The following is an 18,683-nucleotide window of genomic DNA, read 5'->3' as shown; positions in this document are numbered from 1 at the left end:
AAGCCTGCTGCCAGTCAGTGTAGACCAGCACTACTCAACATCGGCCCTCCTGCAGATGCTGGCCTACAACTCCCATAATCCCTGGCTATTGGCCACTGTGTCTGGGGATTTTGGGGGTTGTAGTCCAAAAACAGCTGGGGGGGGCAAAGCTGAGCAGGCATCGTGTAGACAAGACTGAGCTAGATGGACCAATGGTCTGATGCTGTATAAGTCAGCCACTTATATTCCCAAGATGATGAATTTGCATGCATGCGTCTGTAAACTCGTGTTTATTCATGCCATATTAAAAAAATGCAAATAATTTCATGTCCTCTAATGCTATAGAAATGTTTTAGTGTTAAGAATAAGCTAAACTCAGCACCCACAAACCCAGTGCCTGCCTCTCCCTAAATCCAGCTGTGGTACAATAGTTACGCAGGGCTTTATATTTTATATTACATTTATATCCTGCCTTTCTGGCCCCATGGAACTCAAGGAAGCATATATGGAGTTCCCAGTGGTCTCCCATCCAGACACTAACCAGATCCAATCCTGCTTAGCTTCAGCAAGAAAGAGGAATGATATGCTCTTAAACCATCCCAGTATGTATGTATGCATGCATGACCTGAATATTGCAAGAACATCTGTGTAGGTGGTTGCGGTGCCTACTCCATAGAAATCAATGGGAGATATTGAGAACCAAGACTGCCCGTATCAACATCATTCCGGCCTCCACCCCCCACATAATTCTGCCCTGCACTCCATGTCTTAGTATGAAACTAGTATGTATAAATGGCCTGGGAACTAGGCTAATCAATAGATCGGTGGATAGATAATGGTCTTGATTCCTCTAAGCATAAGACTAGGACAAGCTATTATCTGAGATTCCCACAAGAACAGGAAATCTGCGTTTTCTCAAGCAATCTTAGCAGCCTAGCAAATGGCTGATGCAGAATTAATAGCAGATAAATATGAGTGATGGAGCTGTAATTTCACCCAGCACATTAGCAATGCCATAATCCAGGCAAATGGCTCCCCAAAGGGTGGTTGAGAGCCACCAGGATGCTGTGGAGATTAAATTATCATCGAAAAGGCGCCTAGTGTTTATTCATGTTAATCTATATAAATTGACTTTACAGAGTGTTACACTGGCTCCGAGCTGCAAATGACGATGCATCCCATAAGGTAAAATAAAACAATAAAGGACTTTGGGGGGGGATGCTACAAAGGAAACGTTATCTTGGATTGTTACTAAGGGTGCAACACAGAGAACCTGGAAATGCAACTATTGTGCTCATAAATTCCTGGAAGGCAGAAGATGCTGGCAGGAGACAGCGTGGTGTAGTGGTTAGAGTGCTGGACTAGGACCGGGGAGACCCGAGTTCAAATCCCCATTCAGCCATGAAACTAGCTGGGTGACTCTGGGCCAGTCACTTCTCTCTCAGCCTAACCTACTTCACAGGGTTGTTGTGAGGAGAAACTCAAGTATGTAGTACACCGCTCTGGGCTCCTTGGAGGAAGAACGGGATATAAATGTAATAATAATAATAATAATAATAATAAAAGACGAGTGTGGAAGGTAAGAGTCACGGGGGGAGCAATCTAGATCCCATTAAAGTTAATGGGGAAAACAACCCCTGATCCGAGTCTTGGATGGCTTCCAAACAGACACAAAATTAGCGGTTGGTTGGCGGGGAGGGTGGGTCAGTCCAACACAGTTCCTATAGCGGGGGCACCATGATTCTACTGAACATGGCTATTGTTCACCAGTAGGTAAAGGAAAGTGGGCAGTCACATAACCCAATCCTTCCTTCCACATCGAAAATCGATGAGGCATCGATCGATCAAAAATAAAATTAAAATTAAAGCATGCCGTCTGCCTTGGAGAGCAGCGCGCCTAATTCTCTCCAGTGGCTCCGCAGCACCTTTCAGCTCCAGCAACCCTGTCTGCAACCCTGCTACCCTGCTGTCCTCCTGAGCTAGATGGACCAAGGGTCGGACTCAGTAGCAGGCAGCTTGCTACGTAATGATTCCGGCTGCTGTGCTGCCTCCCGTCCCGTCCCTCAGAGGATGGCAGAAAAAAGCATCACGCTCTTGTTCTGCGCCTACTCAATTTCACAGGGAGAAGCGCCGCTCCTCTCTCCTCCTTGCCCATCATCATCATCACGCCTACGCCCCATCTCCCCCCCTCCCCGCGGCCCCCAAGTGCCCAGTGGCAGCCAAGAAACCGGTTCCCCCGGGCGCCGTCGGGCGGGGGGCGGTCTCTTTCGGAACAACAGGGTTTGCTGGCGGCGGGGTGGGTGCGAATCCTCCCTCGATGGAGGCAGCCGCCGCCGCAACTGGGTGGGAGCGCAGGGCGCTTGCGAATGCCTCGCACGTAACCGTGTTCTTCTTCTGCAGGAAGTTTTCCACGCGTCTTTCAGACTAACCTGGAGGATCTTTTGGAGAGAGGAGCCTCGGCTGCTTGGCAACTAGGCTTTGATTGGGCTCCCGCGGCCCCCTCCCCGCCCCGCTCACCCCGCCTTTTGATCCCCGAGCATCTCCAGGGACACTTGGCGCTGAGCGCGCGCCCCTCCCCACGCCCGCGGGCCGCCGCGCTTCCCCCTCTACCCCACGCGCCAAAGCGATGCCTCTAACCCGGCTGAAGAAACGCCCATCGTAGGGCTAGCGACGCGGGAGGGAGCGTCTGAAGATGTAGCAGCAGCCTCAGTCAGGGGCTGGCTCGCCGTGGAGGCACCCGAGGCCGACGGAGGACCCCCCACCACCACCATCCTCCGCGCGCGTCGCCAGAGCCACCAGCCTCCCTGGCCCCTCGTGATCCGACCCTCTGCGCGACCTTGAAACTTCTACAGGTCGTTAGCATGGTGGGGACAAAGGCGGCGGAGGAGGACGCGGGTTTGTACTCGGGAGATACGGGGGTGGGCCGGGGCGGGGGGCGGTGTGGCTGTGGGCGGGCGGTGGGGTGGGCGAGGCTAGCGAGGCTACAGAGCAACGCGGGTGGCTACTGTGTTGGTTGGTGGTGCCTGGATTGAGCGCGCAACAGGATGTTGGTCTGACTCTGGGTTCTGCACCAGAGGCATGATTTACTGATATGTCTGCTTTCCCTTCCCTTAACAGGGCCAGGTAAGCTAACAGCAGCGTTGGAAGGCTGTGGGGGGAGGAGAAGACCCAGCCTAGTGAGGAATGACAGACCGGATTTTGTTTTTGTTTGTAGATCATCTAAACCCCCCTGTTTAAAATGTGCTGGAGGCTGGAGGAAAAAGGCTTTTGGATTTGGTGACTCCCCGGGATGTTGACCGGATCCTCCTAACCACGTTTGTTTGGAAGTCAGTCTCGTTGATCTCAAGGGGGCTTCCTTCCAAGTAGGTGTGATGAGGATTGGAGCCTTTAGGAGAGAGAGGCGTATTCCCAAGAGGCGTCAGGTGCAAGTGGGTATCAACCATTGGTTTGCTTATAATGCACGGCACTTTGATGTGCTAATATGCTCAGTGAAAGGCAGGCTGGCAAGCATCCTTTCCGCCTGGATGATGTCCATGCAGGTTAAGGGTGAGTTGAGACACAGAACCTTTTGTTTTGTTGATTCCAAAAGGCAGGTGGTGGAGGTGGTGGTGCACAATATCCCTAAGGCAGGTGCTCTCTCTGCTATCATATAAATACATCCTCCCAGGGATGATGTCCCTGCCAAATCGGGAGAGCTGCTTTCTATAATATATTTGCAGGGTGGGGTCTGTGTGATTAATAGTTGCTGCAAAGCAAGCAAGGAAGGATAAAGAAAACAGATGCCATCAGCAACCTTGGCGGGGGGGGGGGTACCTTGAAGGCCAAGCCTTCAAGATGGCTGTCCAGACCCTGAAGAGCACATTACCATCACACACATTCTAGAAGTCTGCTGAATGTTAGATTTTAGATCTTAAATCTTCTGCCTTGGAGAAGCCACATCTTTTATCTCTTAGGGCCATTCCAGACATTTTCCCCCCTTTTATGTTGCAATAAATGTACAGTTGTGGCTCAGTTGTTGCTGCAGAGACAGACATCTTTTCTCTGGATTGCATTTTTCCTATAGATATATTACATTTCCCCCAGCACTCTACCCACTGGGAAAATGTGATTTCTCCTACAAGTTGTGTAAGTGTTGCAATGGTGACTGTCATAAAAAAATGCAGCTGCATAGGTGAAATTAAATAGTCCCGATAACATCATAATAATTTAACTATGTGAAGTTGTATATACCTCCTCTCTGGCAGTGGAGCAGACATTACACACACTTTTGGGGGAACAATTGGTAAATGAGATTAGGCTACCTACACCACCTGTTGCAAGACTACCCCTTTCCATTCTATTATGTAGGAAAGCGATATAACAGTAGTGATGCTGGACACGGTGGGGGGGGGCTAGCCTAGCATAAATAATAATAAAAATAATGTGCTTATCTGTACAGCACTTTCATAAGTATTCAAAGCACTTAACATGCCCCCTGCTAATTAGGCAAAGTGAGGCACCTTTTTAATGTGGTGATTCTCTTTATTGAGCAGGGGGAGAGCAACTGGCCGTATCCACTCCCAGCACAGCATTCCTCCAGTGGCTGTTGCTGGTGTCGATCTTGTGTTTCTTTTTAGATTGTGAGCCCTTTGCAGGGGACAGGGATCCATCTTATTTATTTAATTATTTCTCTAGGTAAACCGCTTTGGAATTTTTATTTAAAAGCAATATATAAATATTTGTTGTTGTTAACATGCATTTCCTTAGAAAGTCATACAACAGCCCTACATGGTAGGCCAACATTATTGTGTTATGGGAAGCAGGGTGAAGTGGTGGCACAGGAGCGTAGAAATAGTAGCTTGCATCTTCAGTACATTCATGGATAAGCTGTGATTTCCAGCCAGGCCTTTCCTCACTGCTTACTGTTGCATTCCCACAGCTAAGGGGATTAAAAAGAAGTGTGTAGTTTTGGATTCCACCCCGCCCCCATCTTCTAGAAAGGTCTGGAGTGATTATTTAAAAATCGGACTGTAATGTACAAATGAATGAGAGCAAGAAATACAGTGGCTGGTTTTGACCTTCACAGTTATGCAGTCCAATTTCCAGCCCAATCTTCCAGATGAAAGTAATGATGAAATATGACGATGGTTATGATGAAATATTTTCCAAGTCTTTTAATCCCTTCCCCCCAAGCAATCAGAAGTTCAGACAAGCCTTTGCGGCATCAGTTTCCTCCAGAGAATGGACTGCTGGAGAGTTACAAAAGAATCTTATTTTGCAAAATAAATATATTTATCTACTAAGTTCACAGGCTGAGGAAGAATGACAAGAAAGCAGCAGCCAGAAAAGGCATATTTGTCTCAAGATAAATAGGCATAAGCCCTAAAGTACACACATCTCATTTTTTTAGCAACTTAGCACAGGATGTAGCCATAATTTTAATTTATTTATATATCACATCTTTATATTGCCCTATATAAAATCTCAAGGTGGTTTACAGTTTAATCACTACACTGCAATTTAACCCCTAGCTTAGATCAAGGTGGGCAAAGGGTAGACTGGGATTTACTGGTAGATCTCTGGGTGATTTCCAGTAGGGTTTTTGACTTCCAGTAATTTAAGAATAGCAAATAAGATACCAAGTAAACAAAAACCATAGGAACATGGGAAGCTGCCTTATACCGAGTCAGACCTTTGGTCCATCTAGCTTCATATTGTCTACACTGACTGGCAGTGGTTCTCCAAAGTTTCAAGCAGGAGTTTTTCCCAGGCCCACCTGGAGATGCTTCCAGGGATTGAACCTAGGGCCTAGATACTCTACCACTGAACTATGGCCCCATCCCTGCTATGGCCGCTCTGGTGCTAATTGTTTGTCCCCCTCAGCCTTCATGTTTCTCATCTGTAAATTATTAGAATTAATTGGTTACCTTTGACCAGGTCTTTGTTGAGCTCTGCTGGCCAGCTTTAGAATCCTGTACCTGTATTATAATCTCTGATCTATAGTAACTCAGATGTAGATTTGTCATTTATACAGGCTGCCCCAATTTCTGGCCCATGGGGTGCAGTAGATAATAATTGTGCCCTCTGAGCCAGAGCACTTGGAGGTAGGGATGTGCACAAATTTGGTTTTGCCAGTTCGGCTCAAATGCAGATTCAAGCCAATGTGGCCCAGTTCAGTTTTGGCCCGGTCAAGTCGGGCCCAATTTGAGTTTGAACTGAGCTGGTTCGACCGGCTCAGACCCATATTGGAAAAGGGGGATCCAGTGAGGATTCCCCTTCATCAATACAAGGATGAGGGGGCTGTGCTAAGTAGAGAGGGGGTAGGAGGGAAATAAATTTGTAATCACAAGTACAAGCCTGGGTGCGGTGGCGGGGGAAATGGCAGCTCCTACCCTCCCCCTGCAAGCCTCCCCCTGTGAAGCCCAGACCTCCGGCTGCCCAGTTTGGGCCTTTTCTGGTCCAGTTCGGGCCTCTGTGCACACATGGCATCCTTGCATGTGCAGAGGCCATTTGCGTGACGGCGGCTTGTACTTGTGAGTACAGATTTATTCCCCTCCTGCCCCCTCAATACTTAGGACAGCCCCCATGCCCCTGTGCTGGATTCCCCTTTACCAGTATAGCTCAGAATTGACTTGGTTCGAACCGGGCTTGGTTCGAACTCAGACTGGCCGAGGCCGGTCCAGTTCCACCCTGAACCTGTTGAACCGGGCCGGTTTGACACCAAGCCGGCTTGCACGCTGCTACTTGGAGGTTGTATCTGGCTCCGACCTTGAAGCCACTGTTCTGCATCTAGCACCAAGCTGGTGGGCCTTGGGGTTCTAGCAAAAGACAAATATATTCAACAAGCCTGAAGAGTGCCCACTCTTAGCATAGATAGTTAGTAACACAAATTCCATGGAGAATAGGCCTGTCAACTGTCATTACTTATGAATGGAGCTTCCCGGTAAAGGTCGTCGAGTCGGTGTCGACTCCTGGCGACCATAGAGCCCTGCGGTTTTCTTTGGTAGAATACAGGAGGGGTTTACCACTGACGTCTCCCGTGCAGTATGAGATGATGCCTTTCAGCACCGTCCTGTATAACTGCTGCCTGATATAGGTGTTTCCCATAGTCTGGGAAACATACCAGCGGGGATTCGAACCGGCAACCTTTGGCTTGCTGATCAAGTCATTTCTCCGTCGCGCCATTGGGTGGCTTAGCCTCCACACACACAGTAGTATTCAATACTAGACGTTAAGAGGAGGAAAGCCATCAGCTTCATGCTCTGCAGGAAGTGATGTCGGTGCAGGGGGATTGCATGGTTTTCGGGAAGGCAAGAGAGGAGAGTAAACTGCCACTCAGCTGGTGGACCGCCTCTCCCTCACAGGCCCAGGGAGATTTGTCATTCCCCTCCCTTGTTCCACCTATGCCACTGCGTCAGTACATGCTTTATGTTATCATTTCCCCTAGGGATGAGAAACATTAGAAGTAGCACCAGCAATGGGCTTCAGACAGATTTAAAAAGCCTCCAGACTCATAACTGCCCATTGAAAGAGAAGAGAAGACTCATAGTCTCAATAAGATTGGAAGCTGCCTTACATTGAGTCCTATGCCTGTCATTTTTTTTACTATTGTTTTTACTTTCTGCTTTAATATAAAAAAGGCTGCAGCTCTCTTTTGAAAGACATCCCATCCAATTCAACATCTGAATATTTGTATCACAACTAAAACATCTCCTGGTTTTCCTTTTCCTGTCTCTGTAGCTGTTCAAACTTCAGGAAAGCCTGGAAGTGTGCCTTACATGAAAGTATCAGGTAACATTTACAAATGACATCACATCCAGCATTTTTCATCTTGCATAAAACCTGCAATGTTTCTTTTAAGATCACGATGCTGCTGACATGGCTTGGAGGGTTTTCTAGATGGTTACATACTTGATCACTTTAAATACAATGTTAATAACAACAAAAACAAAAGATGGTACATTTTGAGGTCATTCACACAATCAGAAACGTTGTTCTGCCCAGGTTTGGGAGCTGTGTGTGCTCCCAGTTTTTGGTTGTGTGGAAGAAAGTTGGGAGGGAAACCTGGGTAGAGGTGATTGAAGCGATTCTCACGACCAGCTGAAACCAGGCTAAGGAAACCCAGCCTGGTTTCATGTGGTTGTGTGCTGAAACAGGAGCAGGGCAGCTCCTGATGGCAAGCCCACTTAAATAATCCCCCCCAATGAGGTGAGTGGAGTCAAGCCTGCTCTCCTTGTGACCCCGTTTTGGCGCTTCACACTGAGTGTGTGAAGCGCCTCATTGAGTGGAAGCAAGGCAGGAGGAAAACCTGGGTAGAAGTGATTGTGTGGAAGCAAAGTAGGAGGAAAAGCTGGGTAGCTTTTCCTTCTACCTTACTTCCACACAATCACTTCCACCCAGGTTTTCCTCTAACCTTTCTACCACACAGCCCAAAACTGGGAGCACACACAGGTCCCAAACCCAGGTAGAACACAGTTTTTGATGGTGTGAATGACCTCATTGGATGATAGACTGTTAAGCCCCTCTAAAAAGATGGGGTTTTGGTGGTTGTTTTTAAAAACCCAGATTGAGGATTAAATCTGGGACATTCTGCATGCCAAACGCATGTACTGGTATCCCAAAATGTGTGCAGCACGTTTTAACGTAACCCATCCCACCTCCTGTTTCTGTGCACAGGCAAAGAAGTGAAAGTCGTGAAGGCCCAGCAGGATGTGAAGCCTAGAGATGAGCAGTAACTACTGCAACAACGTGTCAGTGAGCATGAGTGTCAACGAGGTTTCCTCCTTCCCCCTGACTCTGGAACAAAAAACCGGCTTTGCCTTCGTAGGCATCTTGTGTGTCTTCTTGGGACTTCTGATTATCAGATGCTTCAAAATCTTATTAGACCCTTATAGTAGTATGCCGTCTTCTACCTGGGAGGATGAAGTTGAAGGGCTGGACAAGGGGACCTTTGAATATGCTCTTGCATGAAAAACAAACCCCAAAGAGTACCCTGCCTTAATTCTGATGTTTTTAATTTGGGGGTGGGGGGAGGGCATTTTTCCTAGCTAAGGAGGCATTTTTAACAGACACCTGTGTTTTGAAGATATGGTGGTGGCATCCTTTTGTTAAAGATATCTTTGTTGCCGATTCATAAAATCATTTTCATGCAGCTTTTGCCCCAGTGCTTTCTTTTTCAACTAACCATTTAAGGGAGAAAATGTAGTGGGAGGGAGAGCTTCAAGAACAGCGATGAATGACAAATACAACAGGAGACCAAGATCCAGAGGCTGAAGAACCTGGAGGGCACCCATCCCGGCATGAAGCGAGAGGCATGCAAAGACCTTTGTGTTGAAGCCAAGAGCTCTGTGGTCACGCAGATGTCTCTAAGACGGTCCTCCTGGTTTGCACTGGGAAGGGAACTGGCTGGGTCAGGAGAACCACATGAAAAATTTGTGCATTGAGGCTAACCTGCATCCTTACGGAACTGCCCCATACAGAGTCAGACCATTGGTCCATCTAGACCAGACCTGCTCAGCTTCAGCCCTCCTGCAGTTGTTGGCCTACTACTCCCATAATCCCTGGCTATTGGTCGCTGTGGCTGGGGATTGTGGGAGTTGTAGTCCAAAAATAGCTGGTGGGGGGCCTGACATAGACCAATCCTGGCACTCTTCTGCGCGCGACCTGCTACCTCACCGCCCAGTTGTGTGAGGAAACTCAGGCTGCCAGCAGCCCAAGCTTCCACAGAGCCGGGCAGAAGGAGTGGCCTGGTAGTGGGGAATCCCCCAATACACCATGCTCCTCACACAGTGGATTGTGGGATCCCAGAGGATGCAGACAGGTTCCCCTCATCCTTCTCACAGCTCTGGGAGCACTCACATGCCGGTCAGCACTCACATGCTGGGAGCAACAAGGATCGGGGTGGGGGGGCAATTAAGCTCCTGCCTTCTCCCCAGCCCCAGAAGCTCAGATTGTGTGAGTGACCTTCTTGCTTAATATTGCTTGTGATAGCAGCTCTCCAGGTTTCCAGACGGGGACCTTTCCCAGCCCAACCTGGACATGCCAGGGATTGAACCTGGAACAATCTATTACTACTGTGGTTATTACCACTGCTACGAATATGTATATGCCGCTCTTCAACAAAAGTGCTTGAACCACTCGACATATAAACAAAGAGACAATGTAGTTCCTGTCCCCAAAGGACTCGCAGTTTAAAAGGATACACATAAGGTAGACACCAGCAGCACCACTGTGGAGAGGCTGTGCTGTGGTTGGATAGGGACCATTGCACTCCCCTTACTAAGTCTAGGAGCCACCACTTAAAAAGGTGCCTCTTTGCTCAGCAGATAAAGCAGGTGCTCTGTGCTGCTGGGCCATATCCTCTCCCCAGGACTGAAAGTGATGGTGGGGCCAGGGGGCACTGGATGCTGAGAGGCAACAGGACAATTTGCCAGGGATTCCCTGTGGGCTCATGGGCTGATCTGGCAAGTGAATTGGACATTTCTAGTTCATGCTCACCATGCAAGAATGATTATGGTGAAAATTAGTTGTTTTTTAAGGACATAGAGGCTATTCTCAACGACCAGCAAAAATTGGGCTAGGAGAAGGGCTAGGAGTTCACAAGCGGCTAACCCGCTTGAGAAGCCCTCCTCTTAGCCCAGGTTAGTGGAGTGACCACACCGCTAACCGGGGTTAATGGATAGTGTGCTGCCGCAGTGCGGCTCTGTGCCGCAGCAACTCACAAGGAGACCCCCAACGGGGAGGCTAAACAGCAGCCTCCTGGCTCAGGGGTCTCTCCAGCATGCTCTGCGCACTCTCGCAGGGCATGCTGGAACTTCCGGGGGCTCCGTGACGGAGCCGGCAGTCGTGTGGGTGGCCGGTCCAGCCACCCAGGCCGGGCTTGCTGATCATCTGTGGGGAGAGCGGGCTTAGCCTCCTCTCCCCAGAAACCCTTTCAAAGCGGGTCTCGCTGATCGTGAGACCTGCCTCATAATCTATTCAACATGATCAAAAAGCAGCTTTCTAAATAGTTTGTATTGTATAATGATAGAAACATAAAAGTTGCAAATATGTACATGAACGCAGATGACATAGTGTTCAAACTGGCAGGAAATCAATAAAAGGTTAACAAGAGAACAAGCAGGGAACACTGACACCCACCTCAATTTTCTCCGCCTCCACTGTGATGTGTGACAATCCAACATGATGCACAGTCCATAAACAAGGCAAATGTTGCTCCTATACATTTCTGGCCCAGAATCAATGTTTTCATTGTTGTCCTCCTTTGAAAAGAGAAGAATCAAAATCTTTGTAAGTTATTTTTAGTTTTTGTAAACAAATCCTTGAACGGTTTCAACTTGCTCTGTAAATTTATGCCTAATGGCAAAGTCCCATTTGGAGCAGCCCCAACTCAAGCTAAAATCTTACTGAGGATAAACAAAGAAGCTTAAAATATCCCAAGATGTCTGAGGACTCTTAATTTTTGCAGATCACACAAGAAAGTTGGAGACCACATGAGGCTTGCCTGGCTTCTGAACTTCCTGGGCAACCTACGTGTTCTCCTAGATAGGTGTACCCCTCACTGACTTCTGGGCTTGAACAAGTAACTGAGTTTCCAAATGTTGGCTCGCAGGGGTGCACAACTCAAATGTCTCAGGGGGCTAGAAACAACCATGACAATGAATGGGGGGCCCGAAGTCAATTTCTAGTGCACTGATTATTGCAGTAAAATTAATTATAAAGATAAATACTATAGCAATTACTAGTTAGTTGTGTCCTTCCCTCCCCCCATGGGCCCACAATTTTAATCAAAAATAGTGGGCAGAAAAGAAGCCCTGTCCTTGCTCAGTCAGTGGGCACCTTCCCAGTCCCACACAAATGCCAAATTTGGGGGCTCCTGCTGTTGCTGGCTACCTGGGCCATGAAAAATGTCCCTGTGGGCCAGATATGGCCCCCGGGCCTTATGTTGTGCAGGGCTGGGTCACACCTTCAGCCTTTCCCCATCCCTCACTGATCCAACATGGGTGACAGATAAAAGGAGGGCATAGAGTCTACTGCGGGCTTTAAACTCTAAACTGGAGGAGTCCTGGAGAAAGTGAGACCCACTGTACTCCCAAATGTGTGCTGAAGTGCCAAGGCCAGGAATGATACTAGTATTAGAACGGGTCCTAAATGCTCACCCAGTTCAATGACCCTTTATTACGATGACAAGCCATCAAGTTACTGTCTCATTTCCACTAATCCTGAGGGATATGGTTTGGATTCCCTGTCTTAACTGTTGAGGCTAGGGAGCTGTCCAGCTTGGCAAGGAGCAGGTCTGTGGCAAGTGTGGTGTTTTTGGTGAATCCATTCCTTGATCCAGGCCAGCTTTTGAATGCAGCTTTAGTTACTTGTATTCCAGTCCTGGAGTAGAGGCGGGGCTAACAAACAGCCAACAGCAAGAGAAACAGTCTGCACTTGCCTCTGTGTACACTATATCCATTTCAATAAACAATTAATATTCCTGATTCCACTCCACTGCCTCGTCCTTGCATACCACAACTATTTCCCTTGGATTCTACAGCAAGGTTTGCTGAAGCAGTTGAGGAACTGTCCAGTCTAGGAGCCAGAACAAGTGTAGGAGCTGCACAGAATGAGACACTGCACCAGCAAGCACCATGTAACAACAGAAAGGTTTTATAGCTGCCCCTGCTACTCCACCTGGAGGCTCTGACCCAGAGTATATTGCTTTCTTCTCCTGAATAGGGCTTGCAAGATTCAAGGCCTCATCCTGCCAGATATGCACTACTCCTTCTGGTTTGGGATTCAACTCAGACTAATTGCTGTCTCTGCTCCTGGGGGTGATGATGGAGAGTCTGGGGCTCCAGAGTGTCACAGTCAAGGTGCATTGGATCCCTGACCCAATGTAGTCTATCCCCCATGTAGTCCATCCCCCAGCTAGAGGCAGGAATTTCAGAGTTAGAGCATTCCCAACAGATGGCTGCTTTGCACATGAAGCCCGCAAGCCTTCACCCTTAGCCTAGGTTGGCTCAAAGGCCCTCCAGATATGTGCACCTACAATGCAAGTGCAGAGTCTGTATACCTGGTAGAAGCTATTGCAGCAAATGTTCTCCTGAGATCTTGAGATCCTGAGAGTACCTGTTCTTAGGAGAACATTTGTACCCTGAGATGGTACCGGTGCCCAAAATTTGTCGGCCTACTGAAGATGTGTCTTAAGGAAGTCTTGTAGCTCTGGGCATTTGCTGGTCCTTACAGTTCCACAGCACATGAGGCTTTTTGTTTCTGGTGGTCAGACTCTCAGCCCCTGTTGTTTAAGAGGACACTCATCTCCACTGCCACATCGAATCTCCAGTTGTTAGAGGACCAAACAATGTTGTGCAAGGGAAGAAGAGGTGGGGAGAGGAACAGGAAGATACAAACATGTTTAATAAAGACCTGAACCCTCAACATTTCAGCCCGGTCCTCTAAGACAGGGATTCTCAACGTTGTGTCCCCAGATGTTATTGGACTTCAACTCCCATAATCCCCAACCAGAGGCCACTGGGGCTGGGGATTATGGGAGCTGAAGTCCAATAACATCCAGGGACCCAACATTGAGAATCCCTGCTCTAAGATTCACACCTCCCAGCCAGCTAGTCAGCAGCACCCCACCTTAACACTAATTTTTAATTTATTTTTGCAAGCCACAATGCACAATTTTCACACATACCCCATGTCAAACTGAATCTGAAGCCAGTAAAGGTAAGGACCAAAGAGCAAGGGGGGAAATATTAAGTGAGAAGCAACTCAGCAGGAGGAAACAAGAAGCAAATGCGGCACCAACCATATAAATTGCCACATGACCTGTTTTCATGCATCATGTAACAGGTGCACCTCAGAGGGACCAGTCTGGGGCCTTCATTACTTGTGAAGCACTTGTAGTTCTATTACAATTGTGTAGGAAAACTCTAAGCAGGTATAAAGAAGAGACTGTAACCAGTTGCTCCTCAAGGTCACCTCTTTGCACAAACAGTGAGAATAAGACTGACAATATTTGACAGCCGCTCGATTCCATTTTAAGGGATGTTGGAATCAGGATTTCATCTCAGCAGTGTCACTCTTGTTAAAGAGGTCCTTTCAGAAGCACCGCCACAGAGATAAAGCCAATCGGCACGGAGAGTTCACTCATTCATCGCTATAATTTCATATGGTGCCATTTGCCTTATAATCGAGACAAATGACAGCCAAGGGAATTGTGGGTCTGTCAGCTAAATGAAATGTCACTCACACTACACTAGATCTTAAGAGGGGAACCAAGAAAAACACCAAGGCAGAGCCCAGAGGTGGACTCTGCAGGGAATAGGACTATTTTGGAACCCTGTGCTGTGGAATGGAGAAGGGGCACAGCTCTGTAGCAGGGCATGTGAGATGCATGCCCAAGGTCCCAGGTTCAGTTCGTACAATTTTCACTCCAAGGAGGATTTCAGGGAACAGGCTTGGTCAAAATCCTTGTCTGAGGCCTCAGTGAGACACTTCCAGTATGATATTTATAGGAGTAAGTGCAGCCCTTTGAAAAATCTGGGTTCAAATCCATGCTGTGCTACTGGTTGCAATTCTATGGTCCACTTGTTAGAATCATCAAATTGTACAGTTGGAGGGTGTCTTGCAAGCGAGCATGGTGTAGTGGTTAGAGTGCTGGACTAGGACCGGGGAGACCCGAGTTCAAATCCCCATTCAGCAAATCCCAAAACTACCTAAGTGCACTTCTGATCACTTCAGGTCTGTGTCCAACACCTGATAAGCAGTGGTATCTGTCTTACGAACATGGACATTCCATTGTTTTGCCCTTGTGGGTTTTTTTTTAAAAGCCATTTGTAGACCCGGCCTTCCTGAATTTGTTTAACCCTTTAAATGCTGTAATCTTTGCTAGCGGTCATCATAGCATCCTGTGGTAATGGATTCAATACATTCACATTATGTTGGTGAAGAAAACCTTCCTTTAGTTTGACAATGATTTCGTTGGATTACTGCCAATTTGACTGTTTTAAGAGAAACCAAATAATTTCTGTCTGTTCAGTGGCTGACATCCAGACTAACTGAATAGTGCTACTCAGGAAGAAGTCAAAAGGACTACTTCATTTCTGTAGGATTCTCTCAAGTAATTTTAGTCAGGATGTCAGCCAGTGACTCTAGTCTATGCCATTTATAGATCTATAAACCTCAATTGTGTCCCCTCTAGGGCAAAATGACATTTTTCATTAAACACATTGGCTGACATACTAGCTAAATCTACTCAAAGAAGTCTCATTGAAATTAATGGTTAGGCAAGCTAGGCATGCCTGACTTGTCCTTCCAATATCCATTGTAATTAAAAGGACAAGTTGGGCATGCCTAACTTGCCTAACCCTTAAATTCAATTGGACTTTCCTGAGTAAATGTAGTCAGAATGTTTACCATTACTGGCCCTTATTTTTCGCACTGTAAAGCTCAAACATCTCTTTCCTTTCTTCATAAGTTTGATTCTTCAATCACCTAATTGTTTTTAGTTCTGTATTTTCTCTCTTCTAAGGTTTTTGTTGTTGTTGCATTCCCTCTTTATATTTATTTTTGAAGACATTATACCTTTTATTTTGGTTAAGGTATTGGATATTTATGCAGCCACCTAATGGTGCAGTGGGGAAATGACTCGACTAGCAAGCCAGAAGTTGCTGGTTTGAATCCCTGCTGGTATGTTTCCCAGACTATAGGAAACACCTATATTGGGCAGCAGCAATATAGGAAAATGCTGAAAGGCATCATCTCATACTGCACGGGAGATGGCAATGGTCAAACCCTCCTGTATTCTACCAAAGACAACCACAGGGCTCTGTGGGTGCCAGGAGTCGACACCAACTCAACGATAATGGTAATAAACATCTAGTTTTGCTTACACCAAAAATGTTGCTAAATGCTCAAGTGTAGTTCCCAGAAAGGGGGCTTTCTTAACTCACAGCAGTGTTAGCAGTGCACAGCAACAAAATTCAATGAAGCAAAAACCATTAGTGAGAATTTGAGCAACAAAAGACCTGCCCACCACCTGTTCAAGTGTAGCTTTCCCAGTCAGACCTAAAAAGAGAAAATGCAGCTAAGATTTGCAGGGATTTAATTTTTTTTAGGGCAAATACTGTTAGTTGCCCTAATGACAAAGCATGAATTTGATCTTCTTACTCCATTATCTCTTTTTGAATATATGGTTTCTATTATTTTATGTACTGTTTACATTTCTTGCTGAAATGGAAATAAATACCTGACTTGTTTCATCATCTTCCAAAGGCTGTTTTATTTCTTGATATACAATTGTTAAAATTATTGTTGAAACAATAAGATTTTGTACCTTCCTAATTTAGACTGAGTCCCAGAATGATAAATCTTCAAATTTGCACCAAATGCATAAAAAACAACTTTACTCCATGAAAGGTGTTTTTTAAAAAATAAAACATTACAACTCAGACAAAAATCAGATGAATGAAAAGCAACATTCAAGTGTTACATAAATGATCATAATTATTCCATGTTTTCCTTAGGATAAAGAAAAATTGAAGGATTTATATATTCCATTGCCACTTATAAACTGTCTTTAACCTCTTTGATTGGATAGTATCTAGTAGGATAAATCTACAAAAGTTAATTTTTGTTGGGTGGGGGGAAGTGGCCTTCATCACAACTAACTTTTTCTGGATTGTGCCGGGTGTATAAAGTGCAAAAATGACCTTTCTGAGCATCAAGGGTGTTAAAAATGCTTATTAGCATGCATATTTAAGGAATTTTAGACTTCCTTGTTGCATAGTAATTATTTCAGTAGCACATGACTGCTTGGGAATATAGTTTGCCACCGCTGTGTGCACATTTGTGTGAGAGCATTACCACTGCACCCATATTTTATAAACCCAAAGGAACAAAGGTCAAGATTTTGAAGAGTACCTAAATTACATTCATTGGATCGGATGACTTTCAGGGAAAGGTGGGTGCCAAATTTGACTCCTTCCGTCTAATAAATAGGCTCATTACTAGCTAAACTTTAACAAGCTAAAATGTTCCTCTGAACATAAGCTAGGAATATCAGGGGTGAATTTTCACATGCAGGGATTGGCTGATTCCCTAGTATTTTATACAGAAGACCAAGCTATTAGGTTCATGGCAACAGAGTGGAAAGGGTCACTTGTAACCATCAGAAAATAAGAAGCAAAACTTCTGTTTATTTTAGCATGGGGCCAAGTGGCAGATTAAACTACCCTGGATACTGTTAGCTTATTTTATGGAGTGTTTTTAAATACTCTTAAAAAGACAGCCAGCTGAAGCAACTGGAGCCTTGAAAATATACTTCTGTATACCGCTTATCACCATTTGTAAGAGGTAAGAGTTTCCCCACTCTTAATTTCAGCTCTCATTAGAGTGCCTTGTATTCAATGTTTTGGATGGATTGTTCATATTTGTTAAGCTTTGCTCTGAGTAAATATAAGCATGGTTTGTTAACATTTTCTCTTAAAAAAGAAAATCCCAACAATGCACTTGTACAGTAAATGTAACATGAATGAATCAGAGATTCTGTATTTGCCATTTTGAGAGGCTGAATGTAATGACACACATTCTGCTGATAGAGAACAGTCTATGAAGTCGTTCACACGGCCGGGCGGGGTGGCAGGCAGTCACTAGTTTTAAGCACCTTCCCCCCCAGATGAGCAATGTTATTATTCTGGAAGTGCCGGGCATGCTCCCAGACAAGCAGCACTGCACTAGCTCCATTTTCAGCCAGGCTGAAAAGCTGGGCTAGGCAATGCTGCCCTGCCGGTATTGGACCCGATCCTGTTGGTTATCACACACAGCCTAACCCAGGCTGGGCTTCCCTATTAATATTATTATTAGTAGTAGTAGTCATTGTCGTAGCAGTAGCAGCAGCAGCAGCAGCCGCCTAGGTTAGACTGTGTATGATAACAGCCTCTATATTACTCAGAGCTTCACATCAGTTAGGTGGAAGATAAAGAAATCTGAGCACAATTTTGTGCAAAGGGGGAAATAAAAAAATATAGAAAAGAAGCCAAATTGCAAGGAATTTTGAGTCCGTTTTTCACAAGAGCATTTGTGCTTTGCACTAGCTTAAAGAAGAAGGCAGCTATAATAAGATCCTTGACAACCAACTCTTTTTGCCCCACTGATGTGATGTCTATGGATCTCATTGTATCATATACCATGTGTAAAGATGGCAGGGCTGCTGGCTGCTTCCAGTTGTGCTTATTCACAAGGAAGCATCATCATCCACTATGGACATCTGCGTGCAGCAACTGACCATGCTCTTGATTGAGCATTGTAGCCTAAACGTTGCAGGAAATGAAACATTAAATAGAAATTTGTTTAATGAAACCAGTTCCATTTTAGTGAATGAAAAATGTTTTCCGGAGGGCTGAGCTTTAAGCACTGGAGCAACTAAAGGGCGATGAGTCACCCCTTCTCCATCAGCTGTTTTTCCATTCAAAATGGATACATACCCCAAGATGCATGCACACTGCAGAGGTAAAGATGCATCTGGAACCCGTGGGCGAAAGGAGATGGTGGGGCAATTTTGAGTGGGGGGGGAAGGCTGGGAGGGAATGGTTTAATACTCCTCCCTGCTACTCCAGTACTCAAAATAGCCTATCCACTGCTTTTATTTATTGTGTTTGCCTCCCTCGTTCAGTGCTACCAACACCCAGTGAAGAGGCCTACAAGCGGCAATAATCATCCAAGAAAGAGTG

General features: G+C 46.1%; 1 protein-coding gene across 8 annotated transcripts; it reads left to right on the top strand.

Moving 5' to 3' along the window:
• Positions 1-2,023: 2,023 nt before the first annotated feature.
• Positions 2,024-9,109, top strand: CTXN2 (cortexin 2). 8 transcript variants are annotated; one of them, XR_008311540.1, is made up of 4 exons: positions 2,024-2,275; positions 2,380-2,874; positions 3,194-3,407; positions 7,699-7,753. XR_008311540.1 is itself a non-coding variant. In XM_053273205.1 (4 exons), exon 4 carries the CDS (start codon positions 8,683-8,685, stop codon positions 8,926-8,928), a length of 246 nt encoding a protein of 81 aa, XP_053129180.1. In that variant the 5' UTR covers positions 2,095-2,874; positions 3,194-3,407; positions 7,699-7,749; positions 8,635-8,682; the 3' UTR covers positions 8,929-9,109. The 8 variants fall into 8 exon arrangements, 7 of the variants coding, with proteins under 7 accessions (XP_053129187.1, XP_053129183.1, XP_053129182.1 ...); XM_053273205.1 differs by adding an exon at positions 8,635-9,109 and having other exon boundaries at positions 2,095-2,874; positions 7,699-7,749; XM_053273206.1 differs by lacking the exons at positions 2,024-2,275; positions 2,380-2,874 and adding exons at positions 2,955-3,102; positions 8,635-9,109 and having other exon boundaries at positions 7,699-7,749.
• Positions 9,110-18,683: the final 9,574 nt, after the last annotated feature.

The sequence above is a fragment of the Hemicordylus capensis genome, chromosome 10 (assembly GCF_027244095.1).
Source record: "Hemicordylus capensis ecotype Gifberg chromosome 10, rHemCap1.1.pri, whole genome shotgun sequence".
In the NCBI taxonomy this organism is placed as follows: domain Eukaryota; kingdom Metazoa; phylum Chordata; class Lepidosauria; order Squamata; family Cordylidae; genus Hemicordylus; species Hemicordylus capensis.
The sequence above is the reverse complement of the archived record's forward strand: the minus strand, read 5'-3'. Positions and strand labels throughout refer to the sequence as shown.

Bases quoted from the DNA above. Each gene is read 5' to 3' on its own strand.
- CTXN2 (XM_053273212.1), top strand. From the start codon at position 8,683: ATGAGCAGTAACTACTGCAACAACGTGTCAGTGAGCATGAGTGTCAAC.